This window comes from Myotis davidii, unplaced genomic scaffold (genome assembly GCF_000327345.1).
Source record: "Myotis davidii unplaced genomic scaffold, ASM32734v1 scaffold681, whole genome shotgun sequence".
In the NCBI taxonomy this organism is placed as follows: Eukaryota; Metazoa; Chordata; class Mammalia; order Chiroptera; family Vespertilionidae; genus Myotis; species Myotis davidii.
This window is the reverse complement of record NW_006291551.1, coordinates 745643-771379: the sequence shown is the minus strand read 5'-3', so window position 1 is coordinate 771379 and position 25737 is coordinate 745643. Positions and strand designations below refer to the sequence as shown.

General features: G+C 48.1%; 3 protein-coding genes across 6 annotated transcripts in view; all 3 read right to left on the bottom strand.

Annotated features, from left to right (window-relative positions):
- Positions 1-1364, bottom strand: part of ETV2 (ets variant 2) — a 3101-nt gene extending 1737 nt beyond the window's left edge. Inside the window, exons 1-2 of the mRNA XM_015564796.1 lie at positions 327-1364; positions 164-238 (exon numbers count right to left, since the gene is read on the bottom strand). Of these exons, the coding sequence (XP_015420282.1) occupies positions 164-238; positions 327-396 (145 nt within the window). The 5' untranslated portion in view covers positions 397-1364. The remainder of the gene's footprint in view (positions 1-163; positions 239-326) is intronic.
- Positions 1365-3347: 1983 nt separating this feature from the next.
- On the bottom strand, positions 3348-13859 carry RBM42 (RNA binding motif protein 42). 4 transcript variants are annotated; one of them, XM_015564795.1, is made up of 10 exons: positions 13825-13859; positions 11365-11509; positions 10095-10179; positions 9733-9807; positions 8198-8263; positions 7948-8123; positions 7145-7477; positions 6735-6852; positions 3673-3867; positions 3348-3593 (listed from the first exon to the last, which is right to left on the bottom strand). In XM_015564795.1, exons 1-10 carry the CDS (start codon positions 13842-13844, stop codon positions 3481-3483), a joined length of 1326 nt encoding a protein of 441 aa, XP_015420281.1. In that variant the 5' UTR covers positions 13845-13859; the 3' UTR covers positions 3348-3480. The 4 variants fall into 4 exon arrangements, with proteins under 4 accessions (XP_015420281.1, XP_006765058.1, XP_006765059.1 ...); XM_006764995.2 differs by lacking the exon at positions 13825-13859 and adding an exon at positions 11742-11993; XM_006764996.2 differs by lacking the exon at positions 13825-13859 and adding an exon at positions 11742-11983 and having other exon boundaries at positions 7948-8102.
- A 6256-nt stretch (positions 13860-20115) lies between these two features.
- Positions 20116-25737, bottom strand: part of HAUS5 (HAUS augmin like complex subunit 5) — a 9961-nt gene continuing 4339 nt past the window's right edge. The window contains exons 9-20 of the mRNA XM_006765053.2: positions 25593-25675; positions 25027-25084; positions 24759-24883; positions 24492-24555; positions 24253-24383; positions 23893-24055; positions 23599-23679; positions 23351-23496; positions 22996-23107; positions 22541-22673; positions 20510-20642; positions 20116-20319 (exon numbers count right to left, since the gene is read on the bottom strand). Of these exons, the coding sequence (XP_006765116.1) occupies positions 20202-20319; positions 20510-20642; positions 22541-22673; positions 22996-23107; positions 23351-23496; positions 23599-23679; positions 23893-24055; positions 24253-24383; positions 24492-24555; positions 24759-24883; positions 25027-25084; positions 25593-25675 (1347 nt within the window). The 3' untranslated portion in view covers positions 20116-20201. The remainder of the gene's footprint in view (positions 20320-20509; positions 20643-22540; positions 22674-22995; positions 23108-23350; positions 23497-23598; positions 23680-23892; positions 24056-24252; positions 24384-24491; positions 24556-24758; positions 24884-25026; positions 25085-25592; positions 25676-25737) is intronic.

The following is a 25737-nucleotide window of genomic DNA, read 5'->3' as shown; positions in this document are numbered from 1 at the left end:
CAGACCTAGGACTCAGGACCCAGCCCCCTCCTCTTTCAACCTCAGGAGTTCAAGCCTGCAGCCCTCTCCCCACTAAACCCCAAACCCCAGGAGTCCAGGCACGCCCCCTTCGTCCCTCAGACCTAACATTCCCCAGCGCCCAGGGGGCCCAGCTCACAAACACCTTCCCAGCATGTCTCTGTCAGTGTGTCCCCTTGGAGTGCCCCTTCTGGGAAACAGAAGCCGAGCTCAGCTCCTTCTGCAGGCAATCAGATCGGGCTGGTCAGGGTCAGCGGAGGCACCCATCTGCCTCCCCCCACCCCCCCAGTCCAGCCCCACAAACCTACCCAGCCTTGACAGTGTGTTTCCCAGGGGCACTTCCTGTGGTGATGCTTCATCCCACTTCCACAAGTCCATGGATGCTTGTTGTCAATGTTCTGGGCAGGGGCGGAAAGGCACAGGGTGAGCTGGGGACACGTAGGGACCCTGCAGTCTGGGCCACAGCCCTTGCTTCTCTCAGTTCAGCCCTCTGCTCCCTTCTTCCCCAGGACCCTGGAATCTTGGCCTCCAGTGTCCTTTTTGCTCAGACCAGGAGGGACCTCAGCCCTTTTCCCTCAGACCCAGTAGTCCAGACCCCCAGTCCCCAGTTCATGATGGCTCACCTCTGGTGGGTTCCTCTGTCCCCACCTGGGGGTCTCAGCCCCATTTCATACCATGCATCCCCTCCCCTGGGGGCCTGGACAGGGGGGAATTTTCCAAGACGTCAGAGCTGGGGGTTGAAGCTAGGTCGAGTTGCAGGGGGCTGGGCGGGGCTGAGCTACACTCCTCTCGCCTCCCCCCCTCAGGGATGGCCGCCTGCCTCCTGTAGCTGGGGCCGTCCTGCTGCAGGGATGGCTAGGACTTGGACAGAAGCTTGGGGAACAGCAGGCTGGGCAATGGGGGATGCAGGGAGGTGATGGGAGTGGGACAGGGGGCTTGGTGGACAGGTTCTCCATCTTGGGGGCTTGATTCTGCGAAATGGGTGGTGGAGGTGGGGAGGAGGGTTTGGGTACAGCTGGGCTGATCCAGGCTTATCTGCAACAGGAAGGGGGATTTCCGGCCAGACCCTTGGTCTGCCTACGTCACAATCCACAGGGGGACTGAGGGGGATGGGATGGAGGGGAGGCCTGACCAGGCTTTGAGTTCTCCCCTTCCAGGGCTTTGAGGACATTCCGGGGCTGCTCTGGAGCAGCATCAATCATAACAATACCATTAAAAAAATAAACAATAACAACAGAAATAGCCCGCTCTAGATGGGCTGCAGGTTTAATTCCCGATTAAGGGCACATACCTGGGTTGCAGGTTCCATCCCCTGCCCTGGTTGGGGCGCTTGCGGGAGGCAACCAATCAACGTGTCTCTCCCTCCCTCCCTTCCACTCTAAAAAAAAAAAAAATAGAATTCAATCGAAAAAATATCCTTGGATGCGGAGGATTAACAGAAAATAACAGTAATACTGATAGCTAACGTTTTATTGAGGGCTCATTGCATGCCACCAACAGTGCCATGAGCCTTCATTTAATTTTCTTATGAGGTAGGTACAAGTCTGATCTCTATTTTATGAAAAGAGGAAATTGAGGGAGACTTTCTTCATCTCTAGAGTCCATGCCCTTCCATGCTGTAATAGTTTGGGACAAATGGGAAACTTGAGTATAAACTGAATATGACATATAGAATTACTAATTTTCTTAGATGTGACAGTGGTATCATGATATGAATGATGTCTCTATAATGAAATGAACACTGAGATATTTAGGGCTGAAGTATTATGATGTCTGTAACTTGCTTAAAATGATTCAGCAACCCTCCCCAGGTCTTTGTTTTTGAGCCTCTCTCTCTCTTCTACCCACCTCCGGTCCCATTGTACTGCCTCACAGTACTCATATTTCTTCATTTTTCTGCTTCCTTCCATTTCTGTCCATCTGTCTCTCAACTCACAATCAATCTTTCTCTCTGTTCTCAGGAAGATTTAAATGCACACTTTAAAACCCTATTTTCTGGCATTATTCTCCTTCCTTATCTCCTCCTTTGCCCCTGCGGTTAGTCAGCAGAGGCAGGGCAGGAGTAGGGAGGGCTAATGATATGGGGGTGGGGTGGGGTTTGAGGGTTCTCAGTCTGGGTGGTCCAGCCCAGGTGGCAGGGGACTGAAGGGCACTTCCTGCTGGGGAAGGAGGCCCTCACCCTCTGACCAGACTGGAAAATGTGACATCAGAGAGGGGGCAGTAAAGGCGAAAGACAGAGGGAATTTGACACCTCTCCTGAGTGGCTAACTTCCCTGAGACTGGCATTGTTTCCCACTTCCCCTCTTACCCGCTACCAATCCAGAGTTCTGACCACTATGTTCCTGGGAGACCCTCATCCCTTCCTCATGCTGGAACCATGCAATCTCCCACCTCTGCTTCATCCCTGCCCCAGCCCTTTCTAGACCTCCAGCCCACAGTAGTCTCAGGACTTTCTAAAGTGCAGATCTGTGATGCCAGTTCCCTGCTTGAACTGTCTCAACTGCTGCCTTTGTGGTAGAGTCTAAGCTTTTAGTCTGGTTGGTGTTCAAGGTCCTGCATGGACACTTCTTCAGACAGGCAGAGACAAGCTTGGAGCTGGGAAGAGATGGGAGGAGACGCACAGATACAGAGATAACTGATTCAGAGAGAAACAGAGGCATAGCAAGGGACAAACAGGGGCACTCACAGAGAAAGATAGAGAAACACTCAAGGAGACTAGAGAGAGGGTTTACAGAATGATAAAATTGGGAAACAGTCTCAGAGATCCAGAAGGTGAGAAGTGCAGACTGGGAGAGAATGACAGAAGAGAATGAGAGTCTTAGAAGTGACCAGTTCCTAAGGGGAAGCCCTTCTGGATTCCCAGGTTGCACCAAGCTTCCCCATCCCAACCCTGACCCATCTGAGCTGTCACTATCTGACACTGGACCAGGAGGCCTGAGGAAATGACCTGGGACTGCTTATCACCAATGTATCTCTTGCACTGTGGGGCCCTAGGTAAGTTTGCTGAAAGCCTAGAAGGGTATGAGCTCCAGAAGGGCAGGGCCCAGAGCCCCCTACCTTGGTGCTGAGAACACAGGCTGGAGTCAGAAGAGCATGGGTCTGAGCCTCAGCTTGGCTTCAGCCCTGCCATAGCCCCAGCTTCCTCTTCTGTAGAATGGGTTGCACTCAGCATGCACTAAGAGGTCTCCAGATGTTATGGGAACTCAGGAGGGACTGAAAAATGCCCATCTGCATTTCTGTCTGGGTTAATTCTCAAAGCTCCCCACTATTCCCAGGTGGAGGATGTGCTAAACCTTGCACCCCAGAGTGCTTTCAAGCCAAGCCAGCGATGGAAATGAACAAAAATTTATTGACACTCGTTTTGGGGAGGATGGGTGGGTGAATAGTTGGGGGTTTTCCAAAGATAACTATGGGGAGAAGTCAGCGCCCGGCCAAGTGGGAGCGGGTGCCCAGCCACAGACCCTATCTCAGGCCCAACTTCTTCTTCTCTTTCTGCTTCTTGCGCACCACATCCAGGTTCCGGTCCTTCCACATGCTCTTGCGCAGCTTGATGGGGCGAGAGCCCACATACTTTCCTGTGAGAATGGAGATTTCAAGGTCAGGTTTAGGCCAGATGCCATCACACCCACTGTCCCTAGGAGAAGCCTCACTCACCATTCATCTCACGCATGGCTCGTACATAGTCGCTGGGGTCCTTAAAGCTAACAAAGCCATAGCCCTTGGTCTTGCCTGTGCGCTTGTCACGGATCACTTTAGCCTTAAGGAAGGATGGGAAGCGGCTGAAGGCGCGTGCCAAGATGTCATCATTCACCTCATTGCCCAGATCCCCACAGAAGATCCGGAAATCATCTGGGGTTGAGAGAAGAGAGGTCAGAGGATGTAGATGCCTGGTCAAGTGTCTGCCTTATTTAAAGAACCTCACCTTCTTTGGAGGCACCTGCCCCCCACCCCCCGCAAGCCATCCTCCCTTTGTATCCCTCAGCAGTGGCCCCCTCAGTAGTAACAGCCAACACCTGTACGGTAGTGACCCGTACTAGGCTGTCCGCTAAGCACTCATGAGGTAACACATCCGGAACTCCCAACAACCCATTTACACTGAGGCACAGAGGGGCCAAGTGGCTCCAACAGGAAATGGTAGAACTGGGACAAGAACTCAGGCATCTGTCTCCATAGTTCTTTTAATTAATTGTACTATCCTTCCCCACCTTAGGGACATCTAACCCATTCCCATGATGTAGCCCCTCACTCCGTCCCAGCCCTGGCTTCTTCTCTGAGCCCTTGGTCTCCTGGATACCTCCCCATGGACAGTCCCTGGGTCCCTGACACTGCTGGCTCCCATAATGGCCCCCTAGTACCACAGACTTCATCTTTCCTCAGCTCTGCTTTCTCTGCAAAGCCCACTCTTAATTCCCACTTGAGACCCTGAAACCTGAACACATTGCCTGATCCTTCTCCAAGGCTGACCTCAGTTGTCATTTCCAGACATATCCTCTGGGCTGAGCCTCAACTGATCATGCTTATGCCCCAAGAATCTCTTCCCCATGAAGCATATACTATTATCCCCTTGTTGGAGATGAGAAAATGAGACTGGAAGGGCTAAGTCACTTGCCCAATGTCACAAATCTAAGATCTACATCAGTGGCTCCCTAAGTGGGGCACATGCCCCATAGGGGGGCAATTCAAGAATGAGTTACTATCTGAATCTTTCGCATTTCTTATGGTTGGTTCTAGGGGCCTCATATACATATATAAACATATATGGTGACATACTTATGCATTTTAGTTCTCTATTGTATGTTTTGAAACTTTGCTATTTTTTCATATTATTATATTTTAACAATTTCTTAGTGATTTCTTTCTCAGTACTCAACTGTCCTTTCTTTTTTTTTATTTTTCTTTTCCATGAATGCCATGTTCTTTGGAAGCCTGTGTAGACCAAGTTAATGGCCTTTTAGGCTTTCTCCACGTGAATAGGAGTTCACTTTTTGAATAATAAAAATTATATGTCACGGGGTTGGGGGGCATCAGGATTTTAGTGATGCTTAGGTGGGGCAGGGCCAAAAAAAAGTTGGGAACCACTGGTCTACATCCTGTACTGGCCACATCTGGGCCATGCTGCTATGGCCATGGCCTGGGGTGGTAAACTACCCAAGAACATGTAGAAGTCAAGGACTGGGATGGGAGGTAGGTACCTTTCTTCACCTACAACTGGGGCTGCCCCATTGTTTCTGTGGTAATTAAGGACATGCTAGGCCCATGGTCGGCAAACTGCGGCTCGCGAGCCACATGCGGCTCTTTGGGCCCTTGAGTGTGGCTCTTCCTAAGCCTTCGGAGTACCCTAATTAAGTCAATAACAATGTGCCTACCTATATAGTTTAAGTTTAAAAAATTTGGCTCTCAAAAGAAATTTCAATTGTTGTACTGTTGATATTTGGCTCTGTTGACTGAGTTTGCCGAACACTATGCTAGGCCAACCCAGGAGAAAATAATCTGACAAACTCAGAGGGTGAGACCTTCTACAAGACACCTGGTCTGGACACTCATATAACTATTATACATAAGACAAGGCAGTGAGAGGGAAACCATTCTCATTAAAAGATAATCCAGAGCCCTAGATTATCAGTGGATAGAGCATCAACCTGCAGACTGAAGGGTCCCAGGTTTGATTCCGGTAAAGGGCACATGCCCAGGTTGTGGTCTTGATCCCCTGTAGGGGGCATGCATGAGGCAGCTGATCAGTGATTCTCATCAGTGATGTTTCTTTCCCTTTTCCTTCCTTTCTGAAATCAATAAAAATATTTTAAAAAATCTAGAGGCATAAAACTATGTATCCTGATTTGGGAAAAAATGGCTATAACAGATAGTTTGGGGGAGAATGAGTTAACTTGAATATAATCGAACATGAGATACCACAGAAGTTTTGTTAATTTTCTTAGATGTGTTAATGGTATTATGACATGAAAGAGAATGTCACTTTTCTTAGGCGATGAATACTGAGGAATTTAGGAGTGAAGTGATAACTTAATCAATAACTTGCTTCAGCCAGCACCGGTTTGGCTCAGTGGATAGAGCGTCGGCCTGCAGACTGAAGGGTCCGGGTTCGATTCCGGTCAAGGGCATGTACCTTGGTTGCAGGCACATCCCCAGAGGGGGGTGTGCAGGAGGCAGCTGATCGATGTTTCTCTCTCATCGAGGTTTCTAACTCTCTATTCCTCTCCCTTCCTCTCTGTAAAAAAAAAAAATCAATAAAAAAAAATATATATTTGAAAAAAAAATAACTTGCTTCAAATGATTGAGCAAAAACCCAAAAAGCACACATATACACAGAGAGATAAAATAAATATAGCAAAGTAGTTGCTGAATCTAGATAGCATATATGTTGCTCTTCACTGTGCAATTCAGTGTTTAACATTTTTCATAAGAAGTTGGGAGAAAAAGGAATGTTTTCAAGCCAGGCCCCTCATGAATAAAACAGAGGCCAGAAGGTCCTCAGTGCCAGTCACCTCCATCAAGTTCTGTTCAGTGGCTGGATGAGGGCCTGCCCCTCAGAACCGCAGCCTAGTCCTCCATGAGGTGTGCTAACAACCATGCCTGCCCTATAGGGAGGAGGCAGTTGTGAAGTTACCTGGTTCATCTTCCCTCTTTCTGCCTCAAGGAAGAGAGGCTGGCCTGACTTTGGCTCAGCAATGCCTGACCCTGGACTTTGGTCCACTTACCTGCATCCCACTCCAGCAGGCTGGGGTCTTCCCAGCTGCTCCCAGCTGCTGTGCGAATGCAGCGTTTTAATTTCTCTGGCTTTCCTTTCTTCTTGTCCTCACCCAGTGGCTCTGGGACCTGCAGAAGAAAGGGGAGCAAAGGCTTGGTGTTGGAGTCTTTTGGACCCATCTGCCCCCCCACCTCTCCTCTTCCTTTGCCCCGCTCCCACCTTCCTTTGCTCTTCTGCCTCCACAGTTAAAGGATATGGTTCTGGGTGTGGATATGTGTTTCTGCCACCCTCTCCCATGTCTTTCTAGTCCCTCCTACTTCCATCAATAGAGGACTACGTGTGTTTGTGTGTGGGGAAGCCCATGGCTCCTGTCTGTCCTCCCAGTCCTTTCTATCGCCCTCTGTGGTGCTCCTTACTTACCTCAAGAGCCATGAGGCCAGGGGGTGGCTCAGGCCTCGGGGGCCGGGGTCGCGGACGCAAGGACAGGAGCTCAGGAATGCGTAGTGGGGGCAGCAGGCCTCGCACAACTTCCAGAGGGAGGGGCAGGGGCTCAGGCTCAGGCAAAGGCATGGCCAGGGCCAGTGGTAGGCTGGGTCCAATGACGGCAGGGCCAGTTGGGGTGCCTCCTGCTCCCACAGCTACTGCTGCACTAGCATCCTCTAGCCCAGCTGCTGCTGCCACCACTGCCTCCTCCTTCTCTTTAAGGCCCAACCCCAGGCCTAGGCCCAGTTCTCGGGGTGTTGCTGGCTCTTCCTGTGGGCAAGGGAAGTGAATGAGAGGGTCAGCTCAAGGCTCAGACTTCACTCCAATTCTAATCCTGTATAACAAAGCAAGGGCCCGGGGGTCAGAGCAGGCAAGAAATATGGAGACAGAGAAAGGAGTCTAGTCAGAGACAGACACAGGGACAGAGAAAACACAGTCAGAGATACGCACATATGAACAGACACAAGGACAAAGAAAGACACCAAGACTGAAAAACAGCGAGGGCCAATCAGAGGAAAAATTGAGATATAGAAATATACCAGAGCATGTTTCTCTCTACTGTTTTCTCAAAGAAAAAACAGAGATTTGACCACAAAATTACAAGGACAGTCCGAGAGAATGAGAAAGCAGAGACATGAAAAGCCAGGGAAAAGGCAGACTTAGACACAGTCCATCAAGCCAGGATCAAGGATCTCCCCACCCACTGCACTTCTGGCCATCAGCGACCTGTGCACACTCACCAGGGGAGGCCTCAGAGCAGCCATGGAGCCCAGGGGAGTGCCTGGGGCCCGAGCCATTGGTGGTAGCATCATAGGTGGTCCAGGGGGCCCAGGCAGAGGGGGGCCCACAAGGGCCTGGTGAGGGGGCCGCAGGGCCATAGGACGAGGACCACCTGCTGCAGAAGAAAGAGCAGAATCTGTCAGGGTGTTAGTGGGAGAGTTAGAGGGCTTGGGGGGTTATGTGGCAGGGATGATGACCCTTGCCCCTCACCTGCTCTCTGAAGCACATGGGGGACGAAGGCCGGACGCAGGATAGGGGCCCTCTGGGGGGCCACAGCTGCGGGAGAGAGAGATGGGGGTGTGTGTCATGGGGGACCAGGGCACTTGGGGCAAGGCGTGTGTGTGGGTGTGCGGGTACTCTCACCATCCAAAAAATCCTGGAGAAGAGTGTGGGGAGATGCAGGGGTCTTTTCATTTGTTCATTCAGCAGAAATTTACCATTGAGGATCTCCTCTGTGCCTCCTCCTTCTCTTTAAGGGCAATGCCAGGGACCCACCAAAAGACCAAGGCTCTTAGGGAACTCCGGGTCCAGAGTAGGAGGGAATTCACCCATTACCAGAGGGTGACAGCCCAGAGTGATTGGGGCTGGGGCCAGGAGGGGGAGCCCAGGGAGTAGTGGGAGCCCAGAGGAGCCTTTGGACCTATCTTAGGGGACTAGAGAAGGTTTCCTAAGGAATGGGACCTGGGAGCTGAAACCCAAAAGATAATGATGAATTACACAAAAGACAAATGGAAAAAGTACTGGCAAAGGAGAACATTTATAGACAAAACCTTTTCCCCCTTTCAGTTTAGTATAATTATAATTGAGGAAGTCAGAGGTAGAGAACATCATAGGAAAATGGTTAGGAGGTCAGTAGGCATCCAAGCAGAGCCTTATTGGCTGAGCCATGCATGTCCTCCTGAGAGCACCAAGGAGTCACAGCAGGATTGGAAGCTGGGCAGGGTGACTAGGTCTGATTTGCATTTTGATCAAAACCATACTAAAGAGTAAGAGATGTTTTCTCAGATACCAAATTCTCAATAGGATTTAACATGTTTGATCTAATAGAAACTGTACCATATCCTTTTCATAAGGAAATAATATCACAAAACTTGCCTATGTATATAAAATTCTCTGCAACAAAAAGAATGGTCTGTGGAGAGGAGAGATGTTAGTTGACTTTGGTTAGTTTGATTTTGGTTTAGTTTATAGGTTTTAGAAGGTTATAGTTGGGTGACAGTGGGCAGGAGAGAGAACTTCAACATGAGAATTGCTGGCACATTCCAGCAAAGTTTAAGGATGTGGGGATCTCTCTCTCTGCAAGGGGCCAGGTGATGTAGGGTCTTGACTGGCAGGTGCACAGCTTGGTGCTTGATGGTTTGTTCATCTCATCAACAACTAATAGCAGGTAATGCTTACTATGTGGCAAACACCAAGACTTCTGCCCCTCACGGAGCTTATATTTTAGAGAAAGCAAAAAGTAGTAAATTGTACAGCTTGTTATAAGGTGTTAAATCCTATGAAGAAACAGAGTGAAGGGTAGGGATTAGGAATGACAATAGGAGGTTGGTTTACAATGACCAAGTTAAGCCTTTTAAAGCAAAATAACTTGAAATACATCATCAGGTTTGTGCTTTAGGAAGATGATAACATCAGGGTAGGGATGAAATGAACAGGGTAAGTTAGAACAATGAATCAAGCAAGAGGCTGAAGTAGTTGAAATTAGACTGCTTGGTTAAATGTGGGTTTCCTGGCCCCAGACCTACCTGCTCGTCGCAAAAACATCGCTTCTCGAGCCTCTGGACTTTCCAGGTGACTCCGATCACCAGGGCCAAAGCCAACTGTTGGGAGAGAAGAGACAAGAATGGTGGGAATGCCCTAACTGGTTTGGCTCAGTGGATAGAGCATCGGCCTGCGGACTGAAAGGTCTCAAGTTCAATTCCAGTCAAGGGCATATACCTTGGTTGCGGGCCCATCCCCAGTAGGAGGTGTGCAGGAGGCAGCTGATCGATGACACACACACACACACACACATATATAAAAGAATGGTGGGAAGAAAGTTCTGGGCATCCCTTCTTACCACCCTACCTAATCCCCTGGCTCCCTCACCCGACTGCTCCTTACTTACCTGGACCCACAAAAGGAGGGCCACCCACCATGGGAGAAACCACTGTGGCTGCAGCCGCTGCCCGGGCCTCCAGAGTCTGTTGGACCTGTTGGGAAGGAGGATGGGGTAAGGGACCTGACTTAGTGTTCCCAAACAGGCCTGGCTGGCTCACCTTGGGAGGACAAGAGTTCCCATTCTTTGCACTGTGTGTGGGGCTGGCTATCCGTCAACCTTTAGGGATCACACTAGCTAAAGCTGTCCTTAGCCCATGCTTAGCAGCAACTTCTCTATCATGCTACTTCATCTGCCCCATAGCACTCAGCACTATCTGAAATTATGTCCAGCCTGTTCTCCCCATCCCATGCCACCATTGTCTCTTGCCTTGATCATTGTAATAGCCTCTTCCTCAGTCTCCTTGATTTTGCCCTTGCCCCCCTACACTCTGTTCTCCACACATAGCCAGAGCTACCCCATTAATCTCTAGGTTGGACCATATCACCCCTCTGCTCAAAATCCCTCAGTGGTTTCCCACTTCAGAGCGAAAACCATGGTCTTTATGGTGACCCACAAAGCCCTGACAGATCTGGTGTCTCTGTCCTCATTTCCTCCCACTCCCCACTGCTCACTCCGCTCCAGCCACACTCTTCTCCCTGCTGTTCCTTGAACATGTCAGGTACACACCTGCTTCATGGCTCAGATATCTGCATGGCTCCCTCCATTATGTCCTTTATATCTTTGCCTAAATGTCACCTCCTCAGAAAGGCCTTCCCTGACTGCGCTGATAAACCTGTCCTTCTGACTTTACTTTGACCTGCCTCTCCCAAGTAAAATTTAAACTCCGAAAAGGTGGTGATTATTGTTCTATGTTTTGTTTTCTGCTATATATGCCTAATTCCTAGAATAGGGCCTGGTGCATAGAAGGCAACCAATAATTATTTGTTGACAGAATGAACAAGTTTCATTTAATTGTTTTCTGTTTAGTTTCTCACTCCACCAGTCATACATAACTAGCATTGAGCACTTGAATATGACTAATGAGATTCAGACACTATTTGATTCAAATATACATTTTAAATAGATACAGACATTCCCATCATTGCATAAAGTTCTAAACAACATGCTCTAGAATATAAGCTCTCAAAGGGCAGAAATATTGTTTGCCTTAATCATTACTGTGTCCTCAGTGCCTGGCACATAAAATATTGTCAGGCAAATCAATCAACAAACCAACATGTCATTTGTGTTCCAGGCATGGTGCTCTCTGACTTACGATGCCTTAGTTCAGACGTACCTGCTGGTATGTGTTGGTCGCGATAATCGGGCGGATCACAGGAGCTGTTGGGACCTGCATCGCATCTACTGTGGGGACCGTAGGCACTGCGGGCATAGCAGCTGGGATTCCGGTTACCGGAGCCCCCAGAACTTCCTGCTCAAACCTGGGGGAACAGGACACCAAAGCTCAGGCTCTTGCACCAATTCTGGGACTTTGACTATATCGAGACGGCGCCTTCATCCCTACCAACCTCGCCTTACTCCCGCCCCCACAATCCCAAGGTCCCATTTCCCCATGATAAAGCCATATGTTGGCCCGATTGCGGCCTGGAGGCTCCAGGGTTCGGCGGCCCCGGCTCTGGGACGTTTTTTATCCCGTCCTGTCGCGGGCCTTACAGGGCCATCTCCGCCTCCATCTCCTTCAGGCGTTCTTCGCCGCTCTTGCCCGGAATGCTGGCGCCAGGGCCCGGGACCACGGGTCCTCCTGCACCCGGGAGTCCCGGGAGCGGCCCCGCCCCAGCCATCGCTGCTGCCTTCGCTCTCGCCGCTACCACTGCCTGGCCTCCGCCGGTTCCGCTGTCTACTCTCTGGGTTGGTCCCCGTCGGCGCCCGCGGATGACCTATGAGCGAAAGCGACGGGCGCTGGTGCGTGATGTCAGACGCCTGAGTTTAGAGCGGAGGCCAATGAGAATCTGGTCATACCCGGAGGGCCCACCCAAGGAAGAATATAGGCCAATCAGAATGCTGGGAAATCGGACCAATGGAAGGACCTGAGTCTGTGAGTGTGGGTCTTCCCAGAGAGCGCCCTGACGTCAGTTGGTCCGCCCCTGGCGTGGAAGCGGAACCTCAGAGAGCTCGGGAAACGCGGAGGCCGTTCCGGAAGTTGTAAAGCACAGGTGTTCGTCGCTGGACGAGGCTGGAGGCGCTGAGCGCCGTGGGCTCCCAAATCTGGGGCAGACAGGCGAGGGACCAGGCATGACCCCCAGAAACACTAGGGACATGCCGTGGGAGCTCAGAGGAGGCGCTTCCTGGAGGCTGTGACAGCTGGAGGCTTTTATTAGCTGAAAATGGACGAAATGCTCTGCGTTACGTAAAGGCCAGTACAACAGTCAAGAGCGTCAACTCAGAAGGTCACGTGTGTAGGTTTGGTCTGTGTCCTTTCTTGAGACATAGCTGACCGCTCCGGTTTTGATAGTTATAAAATGCTTTATTATGAATGTTTTAAGCAGTATGCAACAATAGAGGAATAATAGACCTCTCCACAATTATTATCATTCTACCCTTCTTGTTTCATCTATACTTCTATTTTTTTTTTTTTTGCTGAAATATATTAAATCCCAGCCATTGGTCAATTCATGCTTCATGTTTCTCTGATAAGGACTATTAAAATTTTCAAACCCAAAAAATTAATTTCTAAGTATCATCTAACACCGGACTGTGTTCTATGTTCTCTGCCTCAAAATGTCTTTGTACAATAGTACTCTAAAATAAGACCCATATACCGCACTTGGTCTTTCTTTTTTTCAGAACAATTTTATTGACTACCTTGGTTTCTTGAAGTTTCAGTCTGAGTCAGCACAAATGAATGTTTTGTTAAAATTCTGGCTCTTGTTTCTGTACTAGAGGTAAGAATAGGAAACCTTTTAAAAACATTGGTATTAACTAGAGTTCATATTTTATTCAGATTTCCTTAGTGTTTACCTAATCTCTTTTCTTTTTGAGCATTCCAACCAGGATACCAGCTTATATTTAGTTATGTTTCCTTCAGCTTCTCTGCTTGAGAATTTCTCATACTTTGTTTTTCATGACTTCAGTAGTTTTGAGGAGTAATGGTCAGGTATTTTTGTAGAATCTTCCTCATTTGCAATTTGTTTGATTTTTTTCTTATCATTAGACTGGGTTTATGTTTTTTTGTTTGTTAGAAAAGACCACAGAAGTAAAGTGCAATTCTCATCATATATCAAGGATAAACACTGTCACCATGATTGACCACACTATATGTTAGCTTTGATCTCCTGGCTAATGTAGCATTTGTCAGGTTTCTCCACTATAAAGTTACTTAAAACAAAAAACCGAATTCCCTTTCCATGCTCTTTGAAAGGAACTCATTATTCACTCCCAGTTCACGCTTCATGGTGGGAGTTCAGCTCCATCTCGAGAGTGGAATAAGCATAAGTTATTTGGAATTCTTCTGCACATGGGATTTGCCTACTATCTGCCCTTTAATTTTTAAGTAATATCCGTATGGACTCATGAACCTGTTATACTTTGGATTGTAATACAATAACACTTTATTTTGTTGTTCTAATTATTCCAGCTTTTAAAATCTTGTCTTTTTAAAGCTATACATTTCCTTCCTCCCTGCTTTTTTTCTTCCTTCCTCCTTCCTCTTTTCTCTCCCCTGCCCACTTTTGGCCTTCTACTTGTTGAAGAAACTGGATCGGTTGTCCTACAGGATATGCCACCTTTTGGATTTAACAGGGCCATCTCCGTCTCCATCTCCTTCAGGCGTAATTACAGTACATTGTTGTACTTGTTCCTCATTGCCCCCTCCTCCTTTTCTTACATATTGTAGTAACAGCTTGAAGCTTGAGTTGATTTAGGTTTAATTGGGTGAAAGAATAGTTCATAGGTAATGCTGTTGCAGTGTATCCCATTAGCACATCTGGTTGTCCTCTTTGTGATGCCAAGGTTAATCAGTGTCATTCTTTTTTTTTCTTTTTTTAAAATTATATTTTATTGATATTTTACAGAGAGGAAGGGAGAGGGATGGAGAGTCAGAAACATTGATGAGAGAGAAACACCAATCAGTCGCCACCTGCACACCCCCTACTGGGGATGTGCCCGCAACCAAGGTACATGCCCTTGACCGGAATTGAACCTGGGACCCTTCAGCCCGCAGGCCGACGCTCTATCCACTGAGCCAAACCGGTCAGGGCAGCAGTGTCATTCTGTCTCATCTGTTTTATGAAATCCAATCAACCTTCCCACTAATAGTTTTAGCAGCCCTTGACCATCATTACCTGCATCTATTTCTTCATTAATGTAATGAAAATAATAGTTTTGAATTTTATCACTTTTTGCAATTACTAATTTCAAATTATTTCCCACTCATCAGGAATTTAGTTACTTGTTCACATAAATGATAGAGAATATGCTTGATTCTTTCCCCATTTTATGAAAAAAATAAAAAAGAGTTGGTTCCTAGCACCTTTCAAAGATGACCAATGAGGTATGTGTGTATAACTATCAATATAAACTTAAATTTTCAAAAATACTTTATGTACTTCAAATCACTGCAGTCATCCTTATTGTTGCTCAGTATCTTTGGCAAGTGGCAGCTCTGTCAGATTGCCTTCTGAATTCTTTTGACTCAATTCCAGTAGTCTTGGAGGTCTTCCTTGCTTTCTGGCACAAGAAGCTCCGTACTCATTTTATACATGTCCTGCTCCAAACTTGGGATCAACTATTTCCCCCTTGACTTCAGGTTCCTTCTAGGCAGAAATAGTACTGGTATTAAGAGACCATAATTTGGGCACTAGGGTTGCTCAGTCACTAGACATTTCTATGGACTTAGGGAAATATATATATTTTAGAAAGACACATGAATGTTCATTCTGATATTTCCAATGCAAATGCAAAATCATGGGGTATTCACTTCTTTGATTTTACATATGCATCTCTTTTTATTTACATTAAAAATCACAGTTTCCAGTAACAGCAAAACTATTTATCTGCTTTACTCTTAATATATAATTTATTTATAAAGTTTATTTATTGATTTTAGAGAGAGGAAGGGAGAGAGAAACCTCAATTTGTTGTTCCACTTATTTATGTATTCACTGGTTACTTCCTGTATGTGCCCTGACTGGGGATTGAGTCTGTAACCTTAGTCTATCTGGACCAACTCTAACCAACTGAGCTACCCAGCCAGGGCTATGTAATTTCAAAGTAAGATAATGTAGGGTCTCAAAATTTTACGTCATGTATTTTTTTCAAAGTAAAAATACCAATATTATAACAAACAATAAAAACTATTGAATTCAGTTTAAAATTTCATTGCTGCTCTTTTTCTGTTAGAATCTATATATCACTGGAAACATCGTCGAAAACTGCTGTTTTAACATCACCTGAAATACTTCTTATTGAAAACAGTTGTGCCACCAACTTGATAAATAATTAGGGTCATTTATTTAAGTTTGTTTTGAATTTTTAGGGATTTCTTTTTCTCATTTTAAAAAATAACGTTTCCAAAGTGAAAAGTATGAAACAGGAGCATTTGAGACCTTGTTTCCCGGCAATTGTTTTGGTTCAAATAAACTCATAAAAATTCAAAAGGAAAAAGTATGAAACAGAGTATATTTAGAGATGTCTGGCTTCATACTTCTCCTTTCTACCTTATTGTCTCCTGGTGTGAATTATTTAAAAGCAAGTTGCAGCCATGACTGGTTTTTCTCAGTGGATAGAGTGTCAGCCTGAGGACTGAAGGGTTCCAGGTTCAATTCTGGTCAAGGGCAAAAGCCTGGATTTCGGGCTCCATCCCCAGTGGGGTGGTTTCTAACTCTCTATCCCTCTCCCTTCCTCTCTGTAAAAAATCAATAAAATATATTTTAAAAAATAAAGTTGCAGATATTACCCTTAATACTTCAACACATACCCTGTAAGAACATTCTCCCACAAAACCACAATACCGTTAGCCCACCAAAGAATTTTTTAAAAAAATCCTCACCCAAGGATATGTTCCTATTGAGAAAGAGAAACTAGGGCATGAGAGAGAAACATCAACTGGTTGCCTCCCATACATGTCCCAACTGGGGATGGAACCCACAACCTAGCCAAGTGCTCTGATCAGAGAAATGAACCGACAGCCTTTTGGTGTATGGAATGATGCTCCAGCCAACTGAGCTACATTGCCAGGGCCCACCAAATGAATTTAACCAAGATACAATATTCTCCAATATACAAATTTCTCCAGTTGGTCCAAAAATGTACTTCAAAAGGTTTGTTGTTTTTTAAATCCTCGCCTGAATCTTCTTTTTCCATTATTTTTAGAGACAGTGGAAGGGAGGGGAAGAGACAGAGAAACATCAATTGGTTGCCTCCTGGCATGAGGCCCCAGTGCCAGGGATCGAGCCTACAACTGAGGTACATGCTCTTGACCATATTCGAATCCAGGATCCTTCAGTCCGCAGGCTGACGCTCTATCCACTGAGCCAAACCAGCTAGGGCTCACAACGTTTTTAAAAATGCATGATTCAATCAAGATCCCACATTGCATTTGGCTGTCAATGGGGATAAGCTGAACCAGTCCCCTGCCTATCCCCACTGACCTTCTGAAGAATACTGTCTAGTTGTTTTGTACAAGGTCCTACAACTTGTATTTCACCCAGGATAGGTTCCTAACATTGGGATTGTTTGGGCAAAAGGATAAATGCATATGTAGTTTTGCTGCAGATTTCCTCATAGGTGATGTTCCATGCTGTATGTCCGCGGATGTATTGGAGTGCTGTTTTCCCAGTCTTGTGAACAGAGTGAAATGCCAAAATTTTGGTTTGCCTTTTTCCCAGTCTGATAGATCGGAAATGTATCAAAATGTGGCTTCAATTTGCTTTTTATGATTGAGTTTGAGCATATTTTCTGAAATAGTACATTCATATATTTTGCCCATTCTCCCGTGGATTGGATTTTTTCTTTCCAGCTTTAATATTATATTCACGTGTGCACAAACACCCCTTTAGGGCATAAATTGCAAAATTTGTTCCTAGTTTGTCATTTCTTTTACTTTGGTCATTTTTTATTTTGCCATGCAAAAATTTGTTTTGGTCAATATTTTCCTTTACTGCATCTGGATTTGGAATCATTTCAGAAAGTTTGCCCAATGAAAGCTAAAGTAAAACAGTTAGTTAGAAGGTAAGATGTGGAGAAAAATTAAGCGGAGTGGAGAAGGATCCCAGGATCAGTAGGAAGGTAGGGTTTGGGAGCTGAGATAAAGGGAGGAGGGGGCACATAGGAAAGCAAATGTATGAAGACTGGGGAAGAGTAGCCAGAGATAGAATTGAGAGTGAGGGTACTCTGGAGGCCAAGAGAGGAATTGTGAGAAGGGAGGTGGGAAGCCAGGTTCAAGTTCACAAAGATGTCAAATCTGCCTAATTTATAAACTTCCTGCAACCCCAATAAACCTCCCATTTGTGTTTGTATTTCTTCTGGAGCCAAGCAAGTTGGGTCTAAAGTTTGTTTATTGGGAGAAAAAATTAGCAAGAGACAGGAAAACCTTGAAAAATAAGATGACAACTAGCCATTCCAGATACTAAAAGGTATTTACAAGGCTTGTATAAATAAACACCATAGAATGGCGTACAGTGGGCTTGGAGAGAACCCAGATACAGCCCAAGCACTCATGGACATTTAGTGTATGAAAAGGTGGCATAACAAGTCACCTGAAGTTTTACTTTATAAAGTTTAGGTGGGTAATTTTACTTTATAAATTCAATTCACAGTGAAATGCAGAGACCTAAAAATGTACAGCTTGATGAGTTCTGACAAATTTATACACCTATGTAACACTACCATTCTCATACAACTGATCCTTATACAATACAGGTTTGAACTGTGTGGATTTGTTCCAATACATACAGTACTATAAATGTATTTTTCTTACCATTTTCTTTCTTCTGGCATACTCTGTTAGAATATAGTATATAATACATACAAAATATTGACTCTAAGGCTTCTAGTCAAGAGTAGGCTGTTAGTTTTTGGGGAATCCAAAGTAAGTTGTATGTGGGGTTGGCACCACTAATCCCAGCATTGTTCAAGGGTTCATTGTAATACATTTCTAACTCTAGAAGGCTTCCTTCTTTGTTGATCCGTGCTGAATTTTTTTTGGTTAATCCTCACCAGAGGATATTTTTTCCATTTTTAGAGTGGAAAACCTGAAGGGAGGAGCAAGGAGATGAGAAACATGCCCCCATGGGACCCTCCCAGGGTTACCAGAACTGCAGGTACCGAGAGGTCCAGTACTTGGGCCAGCGCTACCGGGACACAGCCGACTCTGCCCCCTCTAAGTGGTTTGGGGATTCTTTCTGTGCCCTCCTAGAGCCATGGCCCGAGACCATATCCTCATGTTAGGCTGCAGGAACAGTGTCCTGAGTTACAAGCTATATATACCTTGGGAGCTACCCTGATGGGACCAGTGTGGACTACTCAGTAGTAGTGGTGGCTGCCATTCTGGCTTGTGATGTCCATGTGCCCAAGCTGTGCTAGCAGACCTCGGATGTGCAGGCAGTGGGCTTTCCCAATGGTTCCTTCAATGTGGTGCTTGGGAAGGGCAAGCTGGATGCCCTGTTGGTTGGAGAATGGGATCCCTGGACCATGTCCTTTGGAGGGGTCCAGACTGTGGATCAAGTGCTGGTCCCTGGGGGCTAGTTCATCTCACTGACCTCTGCTGCCCCCTCTAGGCCAGTGATGGTGAACCTATGGCACGCATGTCAGAGGTGACATGTGAACTCATTTTTTTGGTTGATTTTTCTTTGTTAAATGGCATTTAAATATATAAAATAAATATCAAAAATATGTCTTCATTTTACTATGGTTGCAAATATCAAAAACTTTCTATATGTGACACGGCACCAGAGTTGTTAGGGTTTTTCAAAATGCTGACACGCCAAGCTCAAAAGGTTCGCCATCATTGCTCTACGCCCGTTTGGTATGGCTGGTCCCTGAGGCATGCAACTTATAGCAGCATTTTCCACTTCCATCTCTACCTCATGCACAAGGGCAAGGAGCTGAGTGTGGCCTAACTGGCTCTTGGGAACCAGATCCTCTCACCCGCTCCTTCCCTCCGTCCCCCAGACCTCCCACCTTACTCTGCTTTCTCCAGGACTCAGATCAGGACTTCCTTAGTGCCATTCAGCTGTGAGGCCAGAAGCATGACCTCGAGCCCTCCCTTTCTGCCCTGGACTCAAGTTGTTGTAATTCCTGACTCAGGGCTTAATGTTGGTTCCAAGGTGCTCACATCCCAGGGGCCTGATGCTTAAGATAGAGCTGATGGAAACAACTCTACATGAAAAAATATAGCCCAGGCTAAATTCCCCCCCCCCCCCCAATAAAACCCCCCTGCAACCCAGGTATGTACCCTTGTCTGGAGAATCAAACCCACAGTCCAGTGCACGGGCCAACACTCTAACCACTGACCACACAGGCTAGGGCCTATTTTAATAAGTGCTATTGGAATATATATAAAGTAAGACAAAAATGGATCCATTTGCATAAATTCCAAATGGCTCATAGACTTCAATGTAAAAAAGGAAACTATATAAAAACTAGAAGGCAATTTCATCTCTTAAATCCCCCTACCCGACCCTAAACTGCACTTTCTCCTTGGCTGTCACACTAGCACATCTGGACTCAGGGCCTTTGCATGCCTCTCACATTTACTGAGGGTGACCTTTGCTGTGTAGCCCTGTCTTTAAAATTTCACCTCCTACAGCTTGTTTTATTTTTCTCCATGGCCATTATCTTCCAACATACTAGATATTTGGCTTCCTTATCTTGTCAGTGGTCAGCTTCCTTATCCTAGAATGTCAGTTTCCTGAAAGCAGGGACTTTTAGTGTTTAGAGCAGGTGCTCAATTATGCTTTGCTGAAGGTGAAGAGTTTCAGTGGGACCTGGGGTGGGGTCTAGAGCACCCTATTCTCTTGGCTTTGGTGGGATGCAGCAGAACAGCCTATGAGGGGAAGGGCAGGTGTGGGTGGAGACAATGGGCGACACACCCAGGTGATGCTTTCTTTAATACTGAGGAAGGTGAGATGTTGGGGTGAACAAACATGAGGCTCTTGACTCCTGTTTGTGTCCTCTTCATCTGCACAGCTGCTGCAGGATGCCTTGGGCCTGGGCCCAGCGTAACCGCCACTGGGGCAGGGACAGGCCTTGGCAGAGCTCCCCCGAGAGGGTGACTTGGCCTGGCTGATCCCACCTGGGGAAGAGAATGGTGTCAGAGGAAGGCCTGAGCCTTCAGACCCTCACTGGCTTCCCCACATCATGGCCTGCTTGTCACCATTCTCCTCCTCCTTTCCCTCCCAGTCTTTTCCCCCAGCCCTGAGTTGGCATGTTCCACCCAGCTCAGGCCTACTCCCCATCACCAGTCCTCCACAATCCCCTCTCACCAGTCCCCTACAATCCCCTGCAGCTTGGGGATTCGCTCCAGGGCTTGTTCCAGCAGGTTCTCCAGCTGCTTCAGAGCCTGCCCCAGATTCTCTTTCTGCTCCTTTTCCTGGGATGCATGGATCTGCAGCAACTCTGCAGGTTAGAAGCCCAGGGGGTAGCATTGAGTCCCCTAGTTCCCTGGTGCCTTGCAGTCAATGGGACACCAAGTAAATCTCCAGTCACCTAGTCTTGACCTCAACATCTCTCCCAAACCTCTCCCCCCTCCCAAGTCCTCATCTCAGGGGCAAGCCCACTATCCCTTCCTCCCCCACTTCATCCCGGATGCCTCCCGCCCGGACAGACCATCAAACTCCATGACCTACTCTTCAGCTTCCTCCCCCTTTCCTACTCATGCCCCATCCCCAGCCTCCCTCTTAGGCTCCAGGCCTCAATGATCTTCCTGAAGCCTAAACCTGATCCGTTCTCTTTCTTGCTTGGAACCCTCCAAGGCTCCCCAGTGCCCCCAAGCCAGAGTCCAGGCTCCTCAGCATAGTACTTGAGGGCTTGCATTATATGGCTGCTGCTGCTCACTATTCCTGAGCAAAACCTCACCTACCTCCCAGGGACCACTTGAGACACTATTTTTCCTCCTGGTAGTTCTTCCCAGCATTCCTCATCCTAAGGTTTCCCCCTCAGACTGCTGCAGCCCTTCACTCTACCAGTGTTTTCCCTGGAACTGTGATTAATTCTACTCCCCCTGCACAGCTCCAAAACAGGCTCATATCAGACCTGCAGTGTGATCAGACTCTTTGGGCCTGAATCCTGACTCCAATCTTGCCTTGTGACTCCGGGCATGACCCTTACACTTTCTTTAGCCATTCTATGGTCAGCTGTCATTATCTGAGCCACAGGCTAATGGGGTTGGGGCAGATTGGAGCATTCTGGAGATGGGACCCAGAGCTTGCTGACAGGTTGAAGGTGGGTGGGTGGGGTTAGGGGCTTGGGAGGAATTAAGGATGACTCCTGGGTTTCTGGCTTAGGCACCTGGATCAGGAGGGTAGGATCATTTATTGAGGGAAGAAAATCAGGCTGAAGAAAAATAAAACTGCTTTTGGAGCAGAGGGAACTAAGACCCATTTAGACATGTTAAAGTTCACAATGGCCATGAGGTGGGATGCAGCTGTGCTGGCTCTTGGGCTGCTCTTCACACTGCTCCGTGCCCCTTGGAGAGGGGAAGGCAGAGAGCCTGAAACTCAAAGGCTTGAAAGCAGTTTCTTCCTACTTTGTTGATGGTACCCTGACTCATTTCTCATCAGTTCACCTCTTCTATCTATTTACCCTTTGATTCTACCACCAGGACACCCCTGGGGCTGGACTACTCCTGCCTCTCTCCCCCTTGAGCTCTTGGGGCCAGCGCCTGGTAGGTACCCCTGAGGGCCTGCCGAGTGAATCCAGAACAACTTTTCTTAGAAATTTCCATTTCCTCGTTTGTAAACGGAATCTTAAACGCTTTCTGTCCCTCATGGTAAGCACTGGAAGAGACTGCGCATGAGCAGACAAAATGACTGTAATCTCATACCTGACTATGTCTTCCCAGCAACTCTGTAAGATAGGCTTACTCCACTGAGGAGGAAACTGAGGCATAGGGAGATTACACAACAAGGTAGTCCTGAGAAGAGAATCCAGATAGTTTAACTCTACATCCCAGCTTTTAACTATTCAAGCATAATACTGGATGTACTTGGCAATTAGATAGGCAGTCACCTAGTGGTTAGGAGCACAGACCCATCGGAAGTCCGAACGCCTGAGTTAAATCTTAGCTCTGCCGTCTGGGCATCTACGCAGGTCTCTGCATACAAGTCCCTCCTCTGTAAAAGGGAGAATGGCAGCACTAACCCCCTGGGGCTGCTGTGCAGATGAAACTAGTGAACATGCTTAAAGCACTCAGAGCTCAGAAGGCTGTGTTAGCAATGTTGTTTGTGATTGGTTCTAGAGGTTGATGGTCCTGGGAATGGGCAAGGATGCTAGATATAGAAGCGGGGCAGGCCTACCCTGGGTGGATGGTCCTGGCGGTAGGCTGTTCTTCATATGGAGCAGATCCCAGCACCGGAGACTACATTGGTCCTGGAAAAACAGAAGGTCCTGGCGAAGCAAGGCAGCCTTTGGGAGGAGCAGCTCTGGAGCCTAGAGGAAGGGGGAAAGGACGATTATCTCGGGTGGGGCTAGGGATGGAAAGATAGGTCCTAGGGCAGTGATGGCGAACCTTCTGAGCTCGGCCTGTTAGCATTTTGAAAAACCCTAACTTAACTCTGGTGCCATGTCACATATAGAAATTTTTACATATCTGCAACCATAGTAAAACAAAGATTTATATTTTTGATATTTATTTTATATATTTAAATGCCATTTAACAAAGAAAAATCAACCAAAAAAATGAGTTCACGTGTCACCTCTGACACGCGTGTCATAGGTTCGCCATCACTGACCTAGGGCATAGAGCACTCACCTTCCCCGTGGGTAGCCCCAGAATGTGGCTAAGCACTATAAGGCTGGAGCCCCTTGAGGACGCAGGATGTAGCTGGTGAATGGATGGCAGGACTGTAGGCAGGGGCTGCAATCTGGGGGGAAAGTCCAGTTTAGGTGGGGCATTGAGAGGAAGGCTTGGGTTGCAGGGGCTCTGGGGGCTGAGGGATAATTTTGGGAGGTCCAGGAACTTGGATGTGGGTCTTGGGACTAGAATTCCAGAGTAGGGCTGAGGACCTGAGTGAGTTCTGGAATTTTTTTTTGGAGTAGGAGGATTATTTTTTTGGAGTGGGACAGTCAGCCAAGGGAGGGGATACAGAGGATGGCCCTCGTCTCACCCTCCAGGGCTGTGCCGCAGCAGGGTGCCCTGCAGAAGGTGGGGTAGATGTTGGGCCGCCTCCTCCAGACAGCGAAGCAATTCCTGGCTCTGTGGGGCCACTGCCTCAGATGTGGGGACCACTTTTCGCTGGATCAGAGCAAGCACCTGTGGGGAAGGAAAGGGATGGGCAGGGAAACCTGAGATCACCCAGCCCCATCCCCTAGGAAACCTAGCCCTGCCCAGACCTCATTCCAAATCCCAACTCACCTCCCCAGGGCTCCGACACAGGTGCGTCTTGCTGGCTGAGTTGCTCTTGATGAGTAATCGGACCTGTTCCTGTGTCTCCCCCTGGACAACCAGGAGGCCACCAAGATGGGCTGCTTTTCCTTCCCAACTCCCAGCCTCCAGCCCTGCCCCCCCCTTTCCACAGGTCCTGCTTCCTCTTGGAAGACTCATCCTGGGCCTGTTCCCCCACCAGGAGGCCCAGTTCTGGATCATAAGGCTCCCAGCCTCTGACCCTCCTCCAGGCCCTGCCATTTTCCCCGGAATCCTGCTTCTCACCACCAGCTGGCGCCAGTGCAGGATCCGTTGCTGTTTGGCCTGTAGCTCCTGCAGCAGAAGCTGTTGCCTTCCAACTGCCTCCTCCAGCTCCTGGCTATGGGCACACAGGGCCTTGAGCTCTGCCCACAGGCCATAAGCCCGGAGTCCCAGCACCAGTGCCTGCCTGGAGAACAAGCAGAAGAGAACAATGGAGAGGAAGGTGACCAAGACTCACAGTAGAGGAGGGGATGCCCAAGGAGCCACAAACGCAAGGAGAACAGGGAGGCAGGGACAAAAGCCACAGAGGCAGAAAAAGTCCAATATTCTGAGGCCCCAGGGAGAGAGAGAGCCTAGCGGCCTCTGCCCTGGGAGCTCCCTCACCTCTCACTGGCTCCCAGGGCACACCTCTCCACCTCCTCCAACAGGCTCTGGAGGCGCTGGGTCAGGATGTGATGCTCCTTCAGGAGGGGGCCCCGCTGGGTGACCAGCACACTCACAGTTTGCCAGCCTTCCTGGGGCAGGGGGACAAAGTCAGGGAGGGCATCATCCCTGGTGGTGAGGGGATTGAGTGGGCTTTGGGATGGGAAAGAGAAGAGTCTGCAAGGGTGCCTGGGGGTCACCTGGATGAGATGCATCACGGACGGCAGGGCCTGGCTGGAGTCTGACTGATCTGGTACCTGGGACCTGGCGATGGGGTGAAACTGGTGAGGGAGGAGCCCCGTCTCCTTGCTTGGCCTCTTGAGGGTAGCCACTGTCCACCCCACCTGGATTTGGCCCCTGGATTTCAGTTCTGCTCCTATCAGCAGACCACTGTGCCTGGTCTTGGCCCTGTCCCAGCTCACGCAGCCACCTGCACTGCCCGACTACGGAAGTACTCTACTACACACCTGGCCATCTTCGTATCTTGGAGTCTGTCCTGACTGCACAGGGACCGAATCTCTGCTTCCCGTTCTGTAGCCAGGTGTTCCAAGGCAGCCAAGACGTGGCTGGGAGGGTGGTTTGTCAGCAGTGTCTGGTGTGGGGAGGGGTGAAGTCAGGGCAGGGCTGTGAGCTGGGACCACAAGGGGACTGGGCAAGGATGAACATTTAGGTCCTGGCACCCTGAGGTTTGATAATGGGACCGTGGGTATGGTCTTTCCTGAAAGCCCCCCTCACCTCCACTGAGCTAAGCCATTGCTGGTAGGAAGTTCCAAAGTGGTCATCTTGTGGGGTTCTGTGGGGTTGGGGGAGGGGACAGCAAATGTTACAAGACATATCAGTTCTTCCTCTAATGATCACCACCACCCCATAAAGTGGGACCTGTCCCTGTGCCCAGATTACAGACGAGGAAACCAAATCCATCCATGCTTATTAGACTTGATTTCCCCTCTTATACCAACTTGCTGACCATGGGCCCTTTCACATGTGCTGCTTGCCTGGAACACCCTCTCAACCTTTTACCTGTACTAAGCCTCCTCACCAGAGACCCATCCTCCCAGCTTCCTTAGCTGGGTAGGGTGTCTCTTCTCAGTACCCAGAGCCTCCTAGACTTCCCTATCCCCTAACAGTCCTAACTGCCTGGGTTGTTACTGTCTGTGATGGGTCTGTCTCCACCTCTTCCCGTCTGGAGCCCTGTCAGGGCAGGCCCTGGGGCTGACACAGCCCAGACACTCAGTGTCTGATGAATTAACAGGCAAGTAACTCCTTCCTTTGTAGGGTTTCTGGGGCTCAGTGACACTCACGGGATGCTGCCTCCTTTGGCCTGAGGAATCAGAAGGTTCTGTAGAAACTGGGTTCGGAGGGTGCAGGCTCTTCGGACATCACCCTGGGAACAAGAGCATGGGACATAAAGGGGACAGGGGCCCACCTGATCTCAGCTCTCTCCCC

What these genes read in the sequence shown, in the direction of transcription:
- RBM42 (XM_006764995.2), bottom strand. Translation starts at nt 11,869, where the DNA reads ATGGCTGGGGCGGGGCCGCTCCCGGGACTCCCGGGTGCAGGAGGACCC. An exon ending in CCCTCCTTTTGTGGGTCCAG is followed by an intron (nt 9,808 to 10,094) that starts GTAAGTAAGGAG and finishes CTCTCCCAACAG; the next exon opens with TTGGCTTTGGCCCTGGTGAT. An exon ending in CTGGCCTCATGGCTCTTGAG is followed by an intron (nt 6,853 to 7,144) that starts GTAAGTAAGGAG and finishes TTTCTTCTGCAG; the next exon opens with GTCCCAGAGCCACTGGGTGA.